Here is a 17,408-nt window from a genome sequence, read left to right as displayed (position 1 = left end):
ATCCTGTGGGACTCAGCTTTAGCTCCAGCTGCCCTGCGCATCTCTCCAGCTTTCCCAAAGAGTCCCTCCTCTTCCTCCCAAGCCCCAGGCCCAGCCCTCCATGAGAACACTGACCCTGAGAATTCCCATAGCGGCGCAGTGGAAAGGAATCCGACTAGGAACCATGAGGTTGTAGGTTCGATCCCTGGCCTTGCTCAGTGGGTTAAGGATCCGGCGTTGCCATGAGCTGTGGTGTAGGTAGAAGACGTGGCTCGGATCTGATGTTGTTGTGGCTGTGGTGTAGGCCGGCAGCAACAGCTCCAATTAGACCCCTAACCTGGGAACCTCCATATGCCGCAGGTGCAGCTCTAAAAGAACAAAAGACGAAAATAAATAAATAAATAAAAATAAAAAGAACACTGACCCTACCAAAGCCTGAAGCTTTTTGGGGCATATAACAAATTCAGTGAGTGAGGGGACCCTTATCTGCCTTGTTCAAGATGCCATTCCTGGCAGCAAAACACGTCGCTCACAGAGTTCCCTTTGTGGCTCAGCAGGTTGATAAGAACCCAAAGGTTCAATCCCTGGCCTCGCTCAGTGGGTCAAGGCCCCAGTGTTGCCACAAGCTGTGGCATAGTTCGCACAGGCAGCTCAGATCCAGTGTTGCTGTGGCTGTGGCGTAGGCTGCAGCTGCAGCTCCAATTTGACCCCAGCCCAGGAACTTCCATATGCCATGGGTGCAGCCTTAAAAAGGAAAACAAAACAAAACAAAACATTGCCCAGCACCCAAAACCTCACCTAGTAGCCAGAAAGTAGATCCATTTCTACTTTCCGTACATCGCTGATGATGGACAGACAGCCCATTTTAAAGCTGGACTCTCAGAACAAAAGGCAATCATTAGCATCTGTTCTCACCAGGAGGGAAGACTTCCCATAATGGGGACACACACCTCAGTGCAAGCAGCCTGAGGAAGTCCCAGCTGTGTGCTTGGTTCAGTGACATCTCAAGAAGGGGGCCCCAGAACAGCAGTAGGTCCACGCACTGGCCCACCCACTGGCCCTGGGGGTCTGAACTTTCATGCCTCACTGGTTTCCCAGGGCAAGTCACCGCCACCTTCTACTAATGCCATTGGTGTTCTGACACCAAGTATTGAAAGAAAAAAGCCAACTGCATCTGGCAAGACTTTGGCACAGCACTGCTGCTCCAAGGCAAACTCAAAGAGAAAATAATATGGAAAGAAAATGTGCTGAGAAAAGCAGCCTGTGTGCAGGGGGTGGGGCCAGAGTCCCCTGAGGAGCGAGGAGGGGCTGGGGGGTAGGATCGCGGTCATGTTCCAGGGAACTGTAATCGTTTTAATGAGCTCATTATGTAAACAGAGCAGATCATGTTACCCCCAGAGGGACTTGTAAGATGCACGAAGCCCTCGAATTTCATATTTCGTGGGCAGATGTCCGAAGCTGCAGTGGGATTGGGGGCTGACTTCAGAGCTTTGAGTTTTATGCGTTAGGAAAGGATGCCCAGTGTCTTACTCAGACGTTGGTGTCAGATCTCAGGGCAAACCCACAGGGAACAAGCTAGATTTCCATGGGGGCCTCTGAGTCAGCCCACAAAGGCAGCAAAGTCAGGAAATCTTACTGTACCTGATGTTGAGACAGAGCCAAATCCATGTTTCGGGGAAGAAGGTCCTTTTCCTCTTCTCTGTTCTATGAAAATAAAAAAGAAAGAAATGATTAAAGTTTCACGGATAGGGATTTCCTGTTGTAGCTCAGAGGGTTAAGAACCCCAGTGTCCATGAGGATGTGGGTTCGATCCCTGGCCTTGCTCACTGGGTTAAGGATCCAGCATTATTGCAAGCTTCAACATAGGTGGCAGATGTAGCTTGGATCCAGCATTGCTGCGGCTGTGGCGTAGGCTGGCAGCTGCAGCTCCAATTTGACCCCTAGCCTGGGAACTTCCATGTGTCGTAGGTGTGACCATCAGAAGAAAAAAACAGTTACTTGGACATAACTTAATTCTGTTACCTGGCAGGTTGACATTCTACTTGATTAGAATACAATGTTTTAATTCCTTTAACCAACAGGTTAATATTTTAGTGGTTTTCACCCTCTTACCTGGGAAGGTTAGCATTCTAATCGATTAGAACATAAGGTGTTATTTCATCTGGCAGGGTGAGCATTCTACTTAATTAGAACCAGTAAAAGCGAGGTATCAAAGGTTTGGCAGAGTCTCCTTAAAATGACAGGGGTGCCTCATATCCTGAATTTCAAAGGTAAGAGGGCCACAGGGACCACCTCATGTCCTCCCTTTTGCTAATTTCCCTCCCTGGGTTTGCCATGTTTTTCTGTATCATCACATTGAGTTCCCCTGCACTCCCCTTCCTCTGGGCTTTCATCCTTGGAAGCCTCACAGCTCACCTTCCTCAGGGACTGTCCTAGTCTTTAAAAAGATAGTATTAATATCTTGAAATGTGGCAAAACTTCTAAAAATTAAAAATGCTCACATCCCTTTTGACCTGCAATTACCACTCCTAGGAATGAACCCTGGAATTAACCACAGACACAAGTGCAAAGATGGATGATGGTTTGGTTCATCACAGCACTGGGAGAATTAACAAATAGCCAAACCCTCCATCAATAGGGTGTCTGGTTCATCAAATGATAATACAACCACACCATGGAATATTACATGTCAGTGAAAAAGGATGGGGTAAGCATATATGTACTGATACGGAATAGCCTCTAACAGTTGTTGACTCAAAAAAGGAAAGTATAGAACAGTATTATAGTATTCTTCCATTGGGTTGTTCAAAAAATCCTGTGGTTTCTCGCTGTGGCACAACAGGATTGACAGCGTCTCCACAGCGCCAGGACACAGTTTCAACCCCCAGCCTGGCACAGTGGGTTATAGGATCCCGCATTGTTGCAGCTGCAGTGTAGGTTGCAACTGCAGCTCAAATATGATCCCTGGCTCAGGAACTACACTTGTCGTGGGGTAGCCAAAAAGGAAAAATAATTCCTGTAGGTACACAGAAAATTTCTAGAAGGATACCTAAGGAATTATTGATCATCATGCCTCTAAAAAGGGAATGGAGGCTCTGGGGGTGGGAGGCATATATATCCATTTCATTATATCCCTTCGCACACTGTTTGGAAAAAATTTAACCACGTGCATATCATTAAGTAAAATACCTTATCTTCAGAATAAGGATATAGTATCCAATTACAAAAGGGCATGGACACTTGCTTTTTAAGGCATTTCTCTTTCTGCATTGGGATTTACAACTGCCTTTGCAGGGGTTTAGAGGCTGCTTACATGTGAGCATATCTTAGAAACGCCTTTGTGTGCATACAAATTACTATACCATGCCCTGATTTAGAGTGTGGAAATCAGGACCCTTATGGGGCTGCCACACTCAATTGTGTGACTCAGGCAAGAAGAACCTGTGGCACAATAGGTTAATGATCCAGCTTGTCTCTGTGGCAGTCCCAGTTCAATCTCCAAACTGGTGCAGTGGGTTAAGAATCTGGCGCTGCAGCTATGGCACAGGTCGCAGATGTGGCTCAGATTTGACCCCTGGCCAGGGAACTTCCATATGCCATGAGTGCAGCCAAAAAAGGTGGGAAAAAAGAAGAACCTAAGGGATCCAGGTACCCAGAACCATTGCAGAGGGGACTGGGGGGACTGGGGGGACTGGGGGGGTTCCCTCTATAGAGCCTGCCAGTGGTTCAGGCTCACCTGGTCTGTCATCACCACCAGTCCTGTTTCCTAGGCAACAGATGGTCTGGGCAAAGAGGGCTTAGAAGATGAAAGAGGACTTTCATGGAAAGGCCCAACAAGGTGGAAAATCCTCTGGGACACCTCTGGCTCAGAACAAGGGCTAAGGAGTCTGGGTGCCACCCTCAAGGTCTCTGGAGAGACACAGATACTGATGTGCTGCTGACCACACTGACCTCATCCCTGCCCCACTTGGTTCTGTGCCTCTCATGGGAGGAGCTGGCAGGAGAGAGTACAGGTCTGCCTCCCCTTTCCCAGCCTATATGCTCTTAAGTCCAGAGATAATAAGAAGGCAAAGCCTTCAAAACATCCTCCTCATTCCCAAGCCAGCTGGCCAAGACCTGGAGTTGAGAAGCTAGTGGGAGATGCAGAGAATGAAGAAGGTGGGAAAGAGACAGGTGGGTGATGGGGGAGCAGAAGAGAGGAGACAAACAGAGAGACTGGAGAGGGGAGGAAACATCAAAAGCCTGTGAAACAAAGGCTTCCATGAGATCAAGGACAAAGTCACCAATCTAAGGATGTGAACTCCTCTCAGTAACTGGTAAGTTAGCAAACAAAAAACAAAAATGAGCAAAGACATGGAGGACTGGAGTTCCTGTCTTGGCTCAGTGGTTAACGAATCAGACTAGGAACCATGAGGCTGCCAGTTCGATCCCTGGCCTCACTCAGTGGGTTAAGGATCCGGCGTTTCTGTGAGCTGTGGTGTAGGTTGCAGACACAGCTCGGATCCTGCATTGCTGTGGCTCTGGTGTAGGCCGGGGACTACAGCTCCCATTAGACCCCTAGCATGGGAACCTCCATATGCCGCGGGTACAGCCCTAAAAAGACAAACAGATAAATAAATAATAAATAAAAATAAAAAGCTTAAATGTTTGAATTAATAATAAGAAAGACTGAAAAGTAATTATTTGGTGTTTAACTCCAAAAGATAAAGAGTTGGAGGGGAAGGGGAAGAGAAAGAGAAGGAAGGAGGGAATGGTGGAAGGAAGGAGAAAGGGCGAATAGAATTTTCTAAGGAGAGTCTCTGGGAGTAAGAGGATCAAGTCTCAGCTTCCCACCCTGCCCTAATTCCTTTGTTCCAGGCAGATTCTTCCCTGTTATGCCATTCACTCTCTCCCATACCCCCAGCTCCATGCACTTGGGTGGGGCCAAGAACAGGGGGAGCCCCAGCCCCCTAGACCAGTGATGACTCTGGCCCCAAGAGGACACTGGGTAATGTCTGTAGAGATTTTGGTTGTCACAACTTGGGAAGAGATGTTACTGGCATCTGGCTGGTAGAGACCAGAGATGCCACTCAACATACGGAACAGCCCCACCGCAGAAAATGACCCAGCCCCAAATGTCAATAGTTTGAGTTCAGACAACCCTGCTTGAGGCAGCAGAAATTACCTGGGGGGTTGTCTGGAGGACACTGCTGCCATCAGGCTCCCTGTGTGGGGCTGGAAGGCGGGGACAACCTCATCAGTGTACAAACCACCATCCTGCCGGTGGTTCAGGCTCACCAGGTCTGTCATCACCACCAGTCCTGTTTCCTAGGCAACAGATAATGCCAAGACCCACAGTGGGAAAATGGATGTGGCGGCCCCTAAGACCAAGGGGCAACCTTGCTGATGTGTAGCCCTGGGGGAGTCAGTCCTCCAGGTCTGATGACACTGGTTAAGGCAGTCATGGGACCCAGTGACCAACCAGGGCAAAGCAGAGGATATTTGCAGTCTAGACACAAAAGACCACATCTTGTATGTTTCCATTTACATGAAATGTCCAAAACAGACAAATCCATAAAGACAGAGAGCAGATCAGTGGTTTCCAGGGGCTGGGGAGAGGGGGAGAAGTGAGAAGTGACTGCTAATGGGGATGGGGTCTCCTTTCAGGGGTGATAGAAATATTCTGGAACTAGATAGAAATGCTGATTAGCATAAGACTGTGATGTATTAAATGCCACTGAATTGTTCACATTAAAATGGGTCAATTTTAGCTCACAGATGCGGCTCAGAGCCCACATTGCTGTGGTTGTGATGTAGGCCCAGTGGCTGTAGCACCAATTTGACCCCTAGCCTGGGATCTTCCATATGCTGCAGGTGCAGCCCTAAAACAAAGCAAAATAAATAAATAAATAAATAAAGTATAATTGAATCACTTCGCTGTAAAGCAGAAATTAACACAACTCTACATCAAGTATACTTCAATTTAAAAAAAGATTCTGGAAGTTCCCATTGTGGCTCAGTGGTTAATGATTCCAACATGAGGTTGCAGGTTTGATCCCTGGCCTCGCTCAGTGGGTTAAGGATCCGGCATTGCTGTGAGCTGTGGTGTAGGTCACAAACGCAGCTCAGATCTGGTATTGCTGTGGCTGTGGCGTAGGCCAGCAGCTACAGCTCCGACTGGACCCCTAGCCTGGGAACCTCCCTAGGTGCAGCCCTGTAAAGACAAAAAGACAAAAAAATAAAAATAAAAAACAAAAAAAATTCTGCAGCACTAAAAGTTTGGAAACCCCACCCACCCCCGACCCATCTCTGTACCCCGAGACCCCTGATTTCAAAGAGGAGCTCAGAAGAGGGCGGTGGGGTGCAAGACCACCTCTCCTTACGGCAAAGGCAAACCCAGAGTCCTTGGTGATGCTCCAGGGCCACGGGAAGATGGAGGAGCGCCGGCGTCGTCGGGCCGTCAGCCCAGCCCACCAGAAGGGTCCATCTTCCCTGGACACCCCAAAGGCATCAGAAACATCATAATCTTCCAATTCCTGGAAAACCTACAGGCAAAGGGAAGCAGGGACCAGTCAACTGAAGGCTTCTTTTCAACCCAAACCGGTCTCAACCTGACGCAACCTCCTTTCACATGGCTCACTTGGCACCAATCTCAAGAGAAGGAAACAACCTAAATGTCCATCAACAGATACACGAATTAAGACGATGTGGTAATGCACACAACGGAATACTACTCAGACATTAAAAAGACCAAAATAATGCCATTTGCAGCAACGTGGATGCAACTAGATATTTTCATACAAAGTGAAGTAAGTCAGAAAGAGAAAGACAGATACTATATGATCTCATTTATATGTGGAATCTAAAGTGTAGCACAGGAGTTCCCATCATGGTGCAGCAGAAATGAATCTGCCTAGAATCCATGAGGATGAAGGTTCGATCCCTGGCCTTGTTCAGTGGGTTAAGGATCTGGCGTTGCCGTGAGCTGTGGTGTAGGCCGCAGATGTGGCTCAGATATGGCGTTGCTGTGGCTCTGGCGTAGGCCAGTGGCTACAGCTCCGATTCGACCCCTAGCCTGGGAACCTCCATATGCTGCAGGTGCAGCCCTAAAAAAGGCAAAAGGCAAAATAAATAAATAAGTAAATAAAGTGTGGCACAAATGGACCTACCTACAGAACAGAAACAGACTCACAGACATAGAGGACAGACTTGTGGTTGCCAAGGCAGGCGGAAATGGGATGAGGAGTTTGGAGTTGGTAGGGGCAAACTATTACGTTTAGAATAAAGATAATGAGATCCTATTGTACAGCACAGGGAACTCTACCCAGTCTCATGATGGAAGATAGTATGAAACAAAACATGTATATATATGTGTGACTGAGTCACTATGCTGTACAGCAGAAATCGGCCCAACACTGTAAATCAACTATACTCTAATAATAATAATAATAAAAGAGATGGACATTGATGGCATTAACCTATTTTAAAAATGGACAGACTGGAGCCAGAGAGATAGGATCTGGACACTGCCACGTTGCAAGAGTATGCTGGATTTGACTCCAAGATCTTTCAACTGCACCAAAGCAGCGACAAGGATAGGGTTCTCTGAGAATGAACCCACTGGACAGAGAATCTGGATTTACCCAGGGCTTTTCACTTATTGGAAAGAAGAGACCCTCTTCCCCAAAGGAGATGCTGGAGCCCAGCACCCAGAGGGTGTCCCCACCCCCACCCCACCCCTCACCTGGGCAGGAGTCAGCCGAAATCCAGACCTGAGCAGGTAGACGCTCCTGTCAACTGCAGCAACACACACGCAGCTGCCCCTTGCAGCCCTGACTCGCAGGTCGATGACTTCCCCGGGCTGGGTCTCATTTGCTGAGTATGTCAGTGAAACCTGGACCCAAACACAGCAGAGAAATTGGGAGCTTGGCCAAACTCTCCAGACCCTCCACCCATCCTCTTTGCCCACCAAGGAGAGTTGGTTCTCTCCAGCTCAGCCGGGACCCTGGCCTTGCTGCTCAGGAGAGGACAAAGGCAGGAGGCAGGGTGACAGGAACTAGGCTGGTGCAACTGGGACTTTCTGTGCAAAAGACGGCGGGGGGGGGGAAGGGAGAAGAAGGGAAAGGGCAGCAGGAGAGGACATGCTTCGGCCAGTACTAGAAAGAGCAGGGAGGGGGTACGGGAGGCTGAGCCCACTTTGAGGGACATGAGCAGTGTCCATTGGGTCTGGAGCCCAGCAGGGACAGAGGACAGCTGACCGCTATCCCTGTGTGTGATGAATGCAACCCCCATTTGTGTGACTTTTGGAAGATCTCCAGGAACGATGCAACTTAGGTTCCAATTATGCTTGAGGGTAGGGCAGCCCTTACACGTCCAGCCCGTCACACCACATGGAGTCCAACAGCTGTGCACAGCCTGCCCCAGCCCTGACACCCTGGAGTCCCCAGCCCTGATGGCACTTGTCAGTACCCCCTGCCCCAGTTTGGTTCCTGATGCTCTACCTGGTTTTCAAAGAAGGTCTCAACGGCAAACTGGAGGCTGTCAGCCACCCCTTCTCCATTCTCCCTGACGTAGAAGACCAGCAGGCGGCCGAGGGGGACCATGCTGGGGGTCACGGCCAGCCGGAGAGAAGTCACGCACACATTGATCTCAATGGCTGGGGCTGGAGGGGGCTCTAAGACAAGTCAAAAGTGAGGAGAGACGAGTTCCCTTCGTGGCTCAGCGGTTAACAAACCCGACTAGGAACCATGAGGATGTGGGTTCGATCCCTGGCCTCGCTCAGTGGGTTAAGGATCCAGCGTTGCCGTGAGCTGTGGTATAGGTTGCAGACATGGCTCAGGTCTGGCATTGCTGTGGCTGTGGCATAGGCTGGCATCTGTAGCTCCGATTCAACCCCTAACCCTACCCTGGGAACGTCCATATGCCGCAAAAGCGGCCCTAAAAAGCAAAAAAAAAAAAAAGTGAGGCAAGACCTGTAAGAGTAACCATTGTGGCAAAACAGGATCAGCCACATCTCTGCAACACCAGGACTCAGGCTTGAGCCCTAGCCTGGCACAGTGGGTTAAAGGATCCAGCATTGCCGCAGCTGTGGCATAGGTCACAACTGCAACTTGGATCTTATTCCTGGCCCAGGAATTCTACATGTCATGAGGCAGCCAAAAAAGAAGAAGGGGGGATGGAGGGGTGGGAGAAAAGTGACCCCTGGATGAGAATCATTGAGATAGATAGATAGTAGATGATATCTATCTACAAGATAGATGGGGGGGGGGGGAAGAAGAGGCAAACAGACAGAAAGAAAAAAAGTAAGAAGAGACATGAAAGCTCAGCGCACAGTGGGACCACCAATGTCCCAAGCTGCCCTAGGGGTTCATGGGGTGTAGCAAGTCCTCCATGGATGCTCACATCCTCTGTTATCTCACCCAAAGAGCAGACAAGCCCAAGAAGATGTAGGTGCACAATGTCCAAAGCACCATGCAGGCCAGTCGTTCTCAACCAGGGCGAATGCTGCTCCCCAGGGGACACTTGGTAATTCTGATTGTCACAACTTGGGGGTGTTACCGGTATTTACTTAGTGGGAACACAGGATGCTACTCAACACCCTGCAATGCACAGGACAGCCCTACAGAGAATCAATCAGCCCCAATCATCAGGAGTGCTAAGGATGAGAAAGTGACTTAGAATAAGAGAGACCCTGTCTGACTTCCTGTGGGCCTGCCTTCCTATCCATCATCTATCAATTCATCCATCCATTAATTTATCTATTGATGATTCTATCTATGACTCTATCTATCCATCCATCCAGTGATTCTACGAATCTATAATCTATTGTCTATTAATCTATTTATCTCTCCATCCATCCATCAATTTATCTATTGACGAGTTCATCTAGGAATCTACCTTTTAATCCATCTCTCCATCCATCCATCTACCCATCCACCCATCCATCCAACCATCATCGATTGATGAGTCTATCTGTAAATCTGTCTATCTTAGTGATTCTCATCCAGGGGTCACTTTTCTCCCTAGAGACATTGGTGCTATCTGGAGACATTTTAGGCTGACATACTGTGGGTGGGTGGGTTGACACTGGCATCTAGTGAGTGGAGACCAGAGATGTTGCTCAACACCCTACAATGCACAGGATGGTCCCCACCACAAAGAATATCCTGCCCTCAAGAATCCATAGTCCTCAGTTAGGGGATCCTGCTTTAAACAGAAGGGCTATGAAGAGGAGGGGGCTGGGAAGATCTAGGGTAGGAAGTAGGTCTCGTGAGGAGCACATGGAGTCAAGGAGGAGGAGAAGATGGACTCCTAGATGGGGAATCAATCTGGGAAAAGGCAGAGGGGAGCTGGCAGGTGGCAATATGGCACAGGATGGGCCTGTGGGGGGCCCAGCCCACAGAGGCCTCCAGAGGAGCTGCCTCCAGCTAATAGTCACTGTCTTCCCTCCTGGCCCCAGCTCAGTATTGCCTGGGACAGGTGCCCTCTGCCCTAAGGCAGCCTCCCCTCCTGGGAGAATCCTGCTTACCCCTCCTTGCTGGGGCACCCATCCCAGTTTCAATGCTTTGGAAGGATGAACAGGAATATCCAGCCTGTGGCCCAGCTCACCTGTCTCGGAAAGGTGCATTAAGCGAATGGGTTTCTCCGGGGCTGCCCGCTTGCTTCTCTGCTGGGTGATGTGGGCAGGCTGCTGGCCTGAGAGCACGATGTTGCCTCTCGCAGCCACTTCATAGTACAGGGTGAAATTGCAGGGACATGTGGATCTCACAGGGAAATAGGCATCCTTCCCGACCTGTGGGAGATACACAGCATGGGGAGTCCTGCCTGGTACCCACAGCCCAGCACCAATGCCACAGCCCACCCTAGGAAGAAGGCCACTCTGGAGACACAGGGATGCAGGACAGCTGAAAGAGGACTGCTTGCTTCAGAGCAGAGTGCCTGGTATCAGGTGCGTGAGAGCCTCAGCAGATGCTCTGTAAATGGGGCTGTGCTGTGGATGAAATGTGATCAAGGTATGGAAGCTCTCAGGGAGGTAGAGTGTGGTAAAGAACTGAACCTAGGAGTTCCCGTTGTGGCTCAGTGGTTAGCAAATCCGACTAGGAACCATGAGGTTGTGGGTTCGATCCCTGGCCTTGCTCAGTGGGTTAAGGATCCAGTGTTGCCATAAGCTGTGGTGCAGGTCACAGGCACAGCTTGGATCCCACGTTGCTGCGGCTGTGGCGTAGGCTGGTGGCTACAGCTCCGATTAGACCCCTAGCCTGGGAACCTCCATATGCCGTGGGTGCAGCCCTAGAAAAGACCAAATAAAATAAAATAAAATAACTGAACCTAGCCCAAAGACAGGTCTGGCCTTTGTCCCCCACTCCTGGGAAGTGATCTCTCAGGCCTTGAAATGTCTTGCCTAATGAGATTTTGTTTATCTGGGGTCTGGGGCCACACCATATCTGGAATAATATAATTTATGGCAGGGGCCTTGGACCACATGATATCAGTTTGCCCTCTGGCAGGGTAGAGATGGGTCATCTAGGCAGGTGGTCAGCCATGCCTATATGACCGACCCCCAATAAAAACCCTGGACACTGAGGTTCACATCAGTGTCCCTGGTTGGCAGCACACCATGCATGTAGTCACACATTGTTGCTGGCAAAGTAACACCATCCTTGACTCCATGGGAAGAGGACAACTGGAAACTTGCCTGGACCCTGCTTCATGATCCTCTTGCCTTGGCTCATTTTAATCTGTATCTTTCACTGTATTAAAATGTGACCATGAATAGGACAGCTTTCATTGATTCTGTAAAACTCTCTAGAGGAGTTCCTGTCATGGCTCAGCAGTTAATGAACCCGACTAGCATCCATGAGGATGCAGGTTCGATCCCTGGTCTTGCTCAGTGGGATAAGCATCCAGCAGCATTGCCGTGAGCTATGGTGTGGGTCGCAGACACTAGGATCCTGCATTGCTGTGGGCTGAGGCATAGGCTGGCAGCTACAGCTCCAGTTGGACTCCTAGCCTGGGAACCTCCATATGATGTCTGTGCAGCCCTAAAAAGACCAAAAAATAAATAAATAAATAATAAAATAAAATAAAACTCTCCAGAAATTAAGGAAACTGGAGGAGGTTTGGTGATCCCCAAACTCTGCAACTGGCATCAGGTGGGAGGATGGTCTTAAGCACTATTCCTTAACTTCACTGGTGCCAGTGCTGGCAGTGGGCTGGACCTTCTCATTGGATGTACACTCCATGAGGTGGGTTCTAGCATAATCCCCAAGTTTCCAGAGGAGGAAACTGAGGCTTGGTCCCTTCCCAACATCAGTGAGTGGTTGGGACAGGATTCAAACCCCAAAGGGCTAAAGCCAGAGTCCCATGCTTAACCTCCAAGCTGCCCTCATCCCCTGTGTTACAGATGAAGTCTCCCAGGTCCTGTGACCTCCTCGAGGGCTTGGAGTAGGACCATATCCTACACTGAGGCCACAGGCTGTGTGGGAAGTCATCTTCTGGGCGTTTGCTCCATAGGTTCTCTCCTATGCCCCACATTTTCCAATCCATGACTCTCCCCAGACATCTGGGCCTCACTGAATGCCCAGAGAAGGGTAATCTGATCATTCAGTGAGAGTGGTATCATTTTCACTGTGGGTCCTGGGGCAAGTCATTCCACCTCTCTTGAGCCTCAGTTTTCCCAACTGTAGAATAGGGTTATATCTCCTGAACTGTAGGCCCTGAGGATCCAATGACATGATAATGTAACGTTCTCAACACCATACCTGTTCACTGTGGGTAATTAAAAAGTGTCATTTTACCTCCCACTGAAGACAAAAACCCACCTGTTTAAGGAGCTGGCCCAAAAGTACTCCCATAGCAGTATAAAGAAGACTGAACTCTTTAAGAGCGTCAAGGTCATGAAAGACAAGAAACCGTCACACTGGAGAAGATGAAATGCAATGGGAGATCCTGCGTGCACCAAAAAAAGGGCATTCCTGGAAAAACTAGGGAAATCCAAATACAGTCTGGAGTTTAGTCAGTAGTAATGCACAGTGCTGATTTCTTAGTTTTGACAAATGTACCACTGTTTCATAGGATTGTAACATTAGGGGGAAGCCTAACAAAAATGTTGGTGGCCTTTTTTTTTTTTGGCAAAATGCAAAGGTTGATCCTAAAAGTCACATGTACATGCAAAGGACCCAGGAAAACCAAAACAATACTGAGACAGAGCAAAGTTGTAGGAAAACTTTACCACACTTACCAATTTTAAAACTTGCTACAAAGCTACAATATCAAGACAGTGTGGTATTGGCATAAGGACAAATACATCCATCAATGGGACAGAACTGAGAGCCCAGAAATAAATATCTATGGCCAACTGATTTCTCAAAAAGGTGCCAAGACCATTCAGTGGAGGAAAGAACAGTCTTTTCCACAGATGATGCTGAATCAACTGGATCTCCACTTGCAAAAGAATGAAGTTGGACCTGATCTCGCCATGCATATACAAAAATTAACTCAAAATAGTTCAAGGACTTAAATGTAAAAGCTAAAACTATAAACTCCTTAAAAAAAAACACAAAGATAAACCTTCATAACCTTGGATTTACAATGGTTTCTTTGGGATGCAACATCAACACTACATGCAACAAAAGACAATTTTTGTTTTGTTTTGTTTTGTTTTTTAGGGCCGCACCTGTGGCATATGGAAGTTTCCAGGCTAAGGGTCGAATCGGAGCTACAGCTGCCCGCCTACCTCAAAGCTACAGCAACGCCAGATCCAAGCCACCTCTGTGACCTATACCACGGCTCATGGCAACACCGAATCCTTGACCCAATGGGGAAGGCCAGGGATCGAACCCACATCCTCATGGATCCTAGTTGGGTTTGTTAACCACTAAGCCACAACAGGAACTCCATAAAAACAATATTAATAGATAAGCTGATTTCATCAAAATTAAAAGCCTTTGTTGCATCAAAGGACACTATCAGAAAAATGAAAAAATAACCCACAAAATGGGAGAAAATATTTTCAAGTCATATATCTGATAAGGGTCTAGTTTCCAAAATGTATAAAGTACTCTCACAAAAACAAAAAGATAAACAACACTAAAAATTTTTTAATACACTAGGGGAAGCTGAATGAAGGATCTATAGGAATTTTCTGCACTGTCTTAGCAACTCTTCCATAAGTCTAAAATTATTCCAGGAGGTCCCATTGTGGCACAGTGAAAATGAATCCGACTAGTAACCATGAGGCAGCGGGTTCAGTCCCTGGCCTCACTCAGGGGGTTGAGGATCCGGCATTGGCATGAGCTGTGACGTAGGTCACAGACGAGGATCGGATCCTGCATTGCTGGTCACAGACAAGGCTCAGATTCTGCATGGCATAGGCTGGCAGCTGTAGCTCCAATTTGACCCCTAGCCTGGGAACCTCCATATGCTGTGGGTGAAGCCCTAAAAAGCAAAAATAAATAAATAAATAGAATAAAATTATTCCAAAATTTAAAATGGAAAAAAAGGAACTACGATGGTAATAGACTTTAACATACTAGATCATTTTTTAGAAGTCCAAAAGTCTGTAGGCACACTGAAAACAACAATACAGCAAAAATAATGGTGGCAAAAGTTCTTTTTTTTAACCAGCCATTAAAATGCAGAAGGAATGCCAGAATCATAATAAACGCAGAAACCAGAACTGCCATCACAGCCCCAACGTGATAACTGATTACAGCAAGAGTGGCCAAAGATGCTAAGGGCATTGGATGGAAGATTTCTGGGGGTCAGGACACTATAACAGGGGCCTCAGAGTGTCACCTGTTTATTAGCCTCACCTGCAGAGGAAAAGAGCTGGTGGGAACCAGACCCGAACCAAGGATAGATTAGCTTCAGCAAGGGTGGAGCCACCTGAATCTGTGCCTCCTGATGGGATGCGGCAAAAGCAGGACCGACACGGTCATTTTGCCAAGATAATGTTTTAACCTGCATCTCATTCAGAATGTGGGATAATCTACAACACCACAGGCTTGGATTCTTTTTTGGCCACACCCACGGCCTTTGGAAGTTCCAGGGCCAGGGATCAAGCCTGTACCACAGCGACAACAATGCCGGATCCTTAATCTGCTGCACTGCCAGGGAACTCCCAGGCTTGGATTCTTTACAAAAGTCATGGTGATGAAAAGGCAAAGGGATTGTTCCATATCAAGAGCAGTTACAGACACAAAAGAGCAAAATGCAAATTGCACACTGATCCTGAATGAAGTTCACATGCACACACACACCAACACACACACACACTTGCACGTGCACAAGCATGCATCTGAAAGACATGCACACACATCCACACTCCTATATATGTGCATAGGATTGTGCAGACATGCATGGGCATGCATACACACTGTATTTAAACTATATCTTGAAGACACCTTTGAAAATTTGAATATTGCCTATGAATTAAACATCATTGAATTAATAAAATCTTAGATATAACAATGACCTTGAGGTCATGTTAAAGAACATCCTTTTTTTAACTGTACACATGCCATAAGAAAGCTCTTGGGCCAGGGATCAAACCAGTGCCACGGCAGTGACCCAAGCCGCTATAGTGACAAAGCTGGATTTTTAACCCGCTGTACTGCCAAGGAACTCCAGAATGTCCTTGTTTTTAAGTTATATTATGCTCAAGTATTTAAGAGTGTAGCTTCATAATATCTGTAGCTTACTTTCAAGTGTTACAAAAAAAAAGTAGCGAGACATAGATGGGTGAGTGGGTGAGTGGATGAGTGGGTGGGTGGATGGATGGATGGATGGATGGACAGATGAGAGGTATGTGGATGGATGGGTGGATGGGTAGGTATATGAGAGGATGAATGGATGGGTGAATAGATGGGGGAGTGGGTAGAGGGTGGGTGGACAGTTGGATGGGTGGGTGGATGGGTGGATGGGTGGGTGGAGGATGGGTGGATAAGTGGGGAGATGGGGAGATGGGTGGGTGGATGGATGGGTAGATGGATGGAGGAAAAATATTAATTCATAAATCTAGGCAAAAGGCATATGGTTATTTATTGTATAATTTTTTCAATTTCTCTCTAAATTTATAAATATCCTCCTTATAACAACACCCAAACAAAAGACCCTTCTGAGGTGCTGGGAAAAAAAGAAGGAAAGAGCACAGACCTTTTGCTTCTTCTCACAAACTAACCTTGTGGCATCAGAGCAACCCTAAGAAAAAATGCAATGACAGCTCCCATTTAGAGAGGAGCTCCTCCCTGCATGTCCCGTGATGCTGGAGGGAGAGGAAAGGGCTCCAACACAGAGCCCAGACTGACCCAAGCACAGCCACTCTTGCCTCAGAACCCTGAGGTCGCACCCAAGGCCCCTTGATGACAATCGGGTGTGGGGGGGGGATTGGAACTTGCTGACCTGACTCAGGCAGGACAGAGGTGTCCCTGCTGGAGGAGAGTCTGAGTGGTAAGCTAAGTCCTGAACTACTGGAAACAGAAGTTCCAGAGCTGGGACTCAAGACTCCCTCCCACCCCCATGGGAAGGCGGCCAAGGCCAGCATCCCCCACCACACTGCTGGTTGAACAGCATTACAACGAGAACCATGTGTTCAGCCAAGCTGGGCATGATCTCCTCATTCTCATAATCCCACAGAGGGCCGCAAACCCCAAGGAACAGGCAGCCCCAGTGCCTCAGTTCCTCCGAGCTGCATCCAGGGGCCCCTTGTAGCCTCGGGTCTGGGCATCTGGGCAGCGCAGTTGGAGAGAGAGTGTCAGCTGTTTACAAGGCTGGTAGGGCCTAGAAGTCCCATCAACAAGTGGTTTCCATTAGAAGCAATGCTGGCGAGCCTGCTACCACCTATAGCAGCCAGGCACAGCCCCCAGTGCTCTCAGCTAGGGGAGTTAACAGACTGCTTTATAAAACATACATGTACAGGGAGTTCCCGTTGTGGTGCAGTGGAAACGAAACCAACTAGGAACCTTGCCATGAGGTTGCGGGTTCGATCCCTGGCCTCTCTCAGTGGGTTAAGGATCTGGTGTTGCTGTTAACTGTGGTGTAGGTTGCAGATGTGGCTCGGATCTGGTGTTGCTGTGGCTGTGGCGTAGGCTGGCAGCTGTAGCTCAATTTGACCCCTAGGCTGGGAACCTCCATATGCCACGGTGTGGGCCTGAAACAAAACAAAACAAAACAACATATACATATACATGGTTCAATAGGTGAGGGACCAAACAAGCAGCAGTTCATGTAAACCATACAACGCAGTATTATTCATCGTAAAAATGAATGACACTCTCAGAGCGCCCATTGTGGCGCAGCAGAAATGAATCCCACTAGTAACCATGAGGTTTCAGGTTCTATCCCTGGCCTTGCCCAGTGGGTTAAGGATCTGGTGTTGCCGTGAGCTGTGGTGTGGGTCGCAGATGCAGCTAGATGTGTTGCTGTGGCTCTGGTGTAGGCCAGAGCTCTAG

The 17,408-nt window shown here is 48.2% G+C and overlaps 1 protein-coding gene across 1 annotated transcript in view; it reads right to left on the bottom strand.

The window, feature by feature from the left end:
• The window catches only part of CPAMD8 (C3 and PZP like alpha-2-macroglobulin domain containing 8), a 106,168-nt gene that overhangs the window by 54,173 nt on the left and 34,587 nt on the right, over window positions 1–17,408 (bottom strand). The window contains exons 14-19 of the mRNA XM_047774661.1: window positions 10,567–10,750; window positions 8,460–8,632; window positions 7,703–7,852; window positions 6,342–6,503; window positions 5,144–5,286; window positions 1,621–1,683 (exon numbers count right to left, since the gene is read on the bottom strand). Of these exons, the coding sequence (XP_047630617.1) occupies window positions 1,621–1,683; window positions 5,144–5,286; window positions 6,342–6,503; window positions 7,703–7,852; window positions 8,460–8,632; window positions 10,567–10,750 (875 nt within the window). The remainder of the gene's footprint in view (window positions 1–1,620; window positions 1,684–5,143; window positions 5,287–6,341; window positions 6,504–7,702; window positions 7,853–8,459; window positions 8,633–10,566; window positions 10,751–17,408) is intronic.

The sequence above is a fragment of the Phacochoerus africanus genome, chromosome 4 (assembly GCF_016906955.1).
Source record: "Phacochoerus africanus isolate WHEZ1 chromosome 4, ROS_Pafr_v1, whole genome shotgun sequence".
Taxonomy (NCBI): Eukaryota; Metazoa; Chordata; class Mammalia; order Artiodactyla; family Suidae; genus Phacochoerus; species Phacochoerus africanus.
Note: the sequence above shows the minus strand (reverse complement) of the source record. Positions and strands in the feature narration are given on the sequence as shown.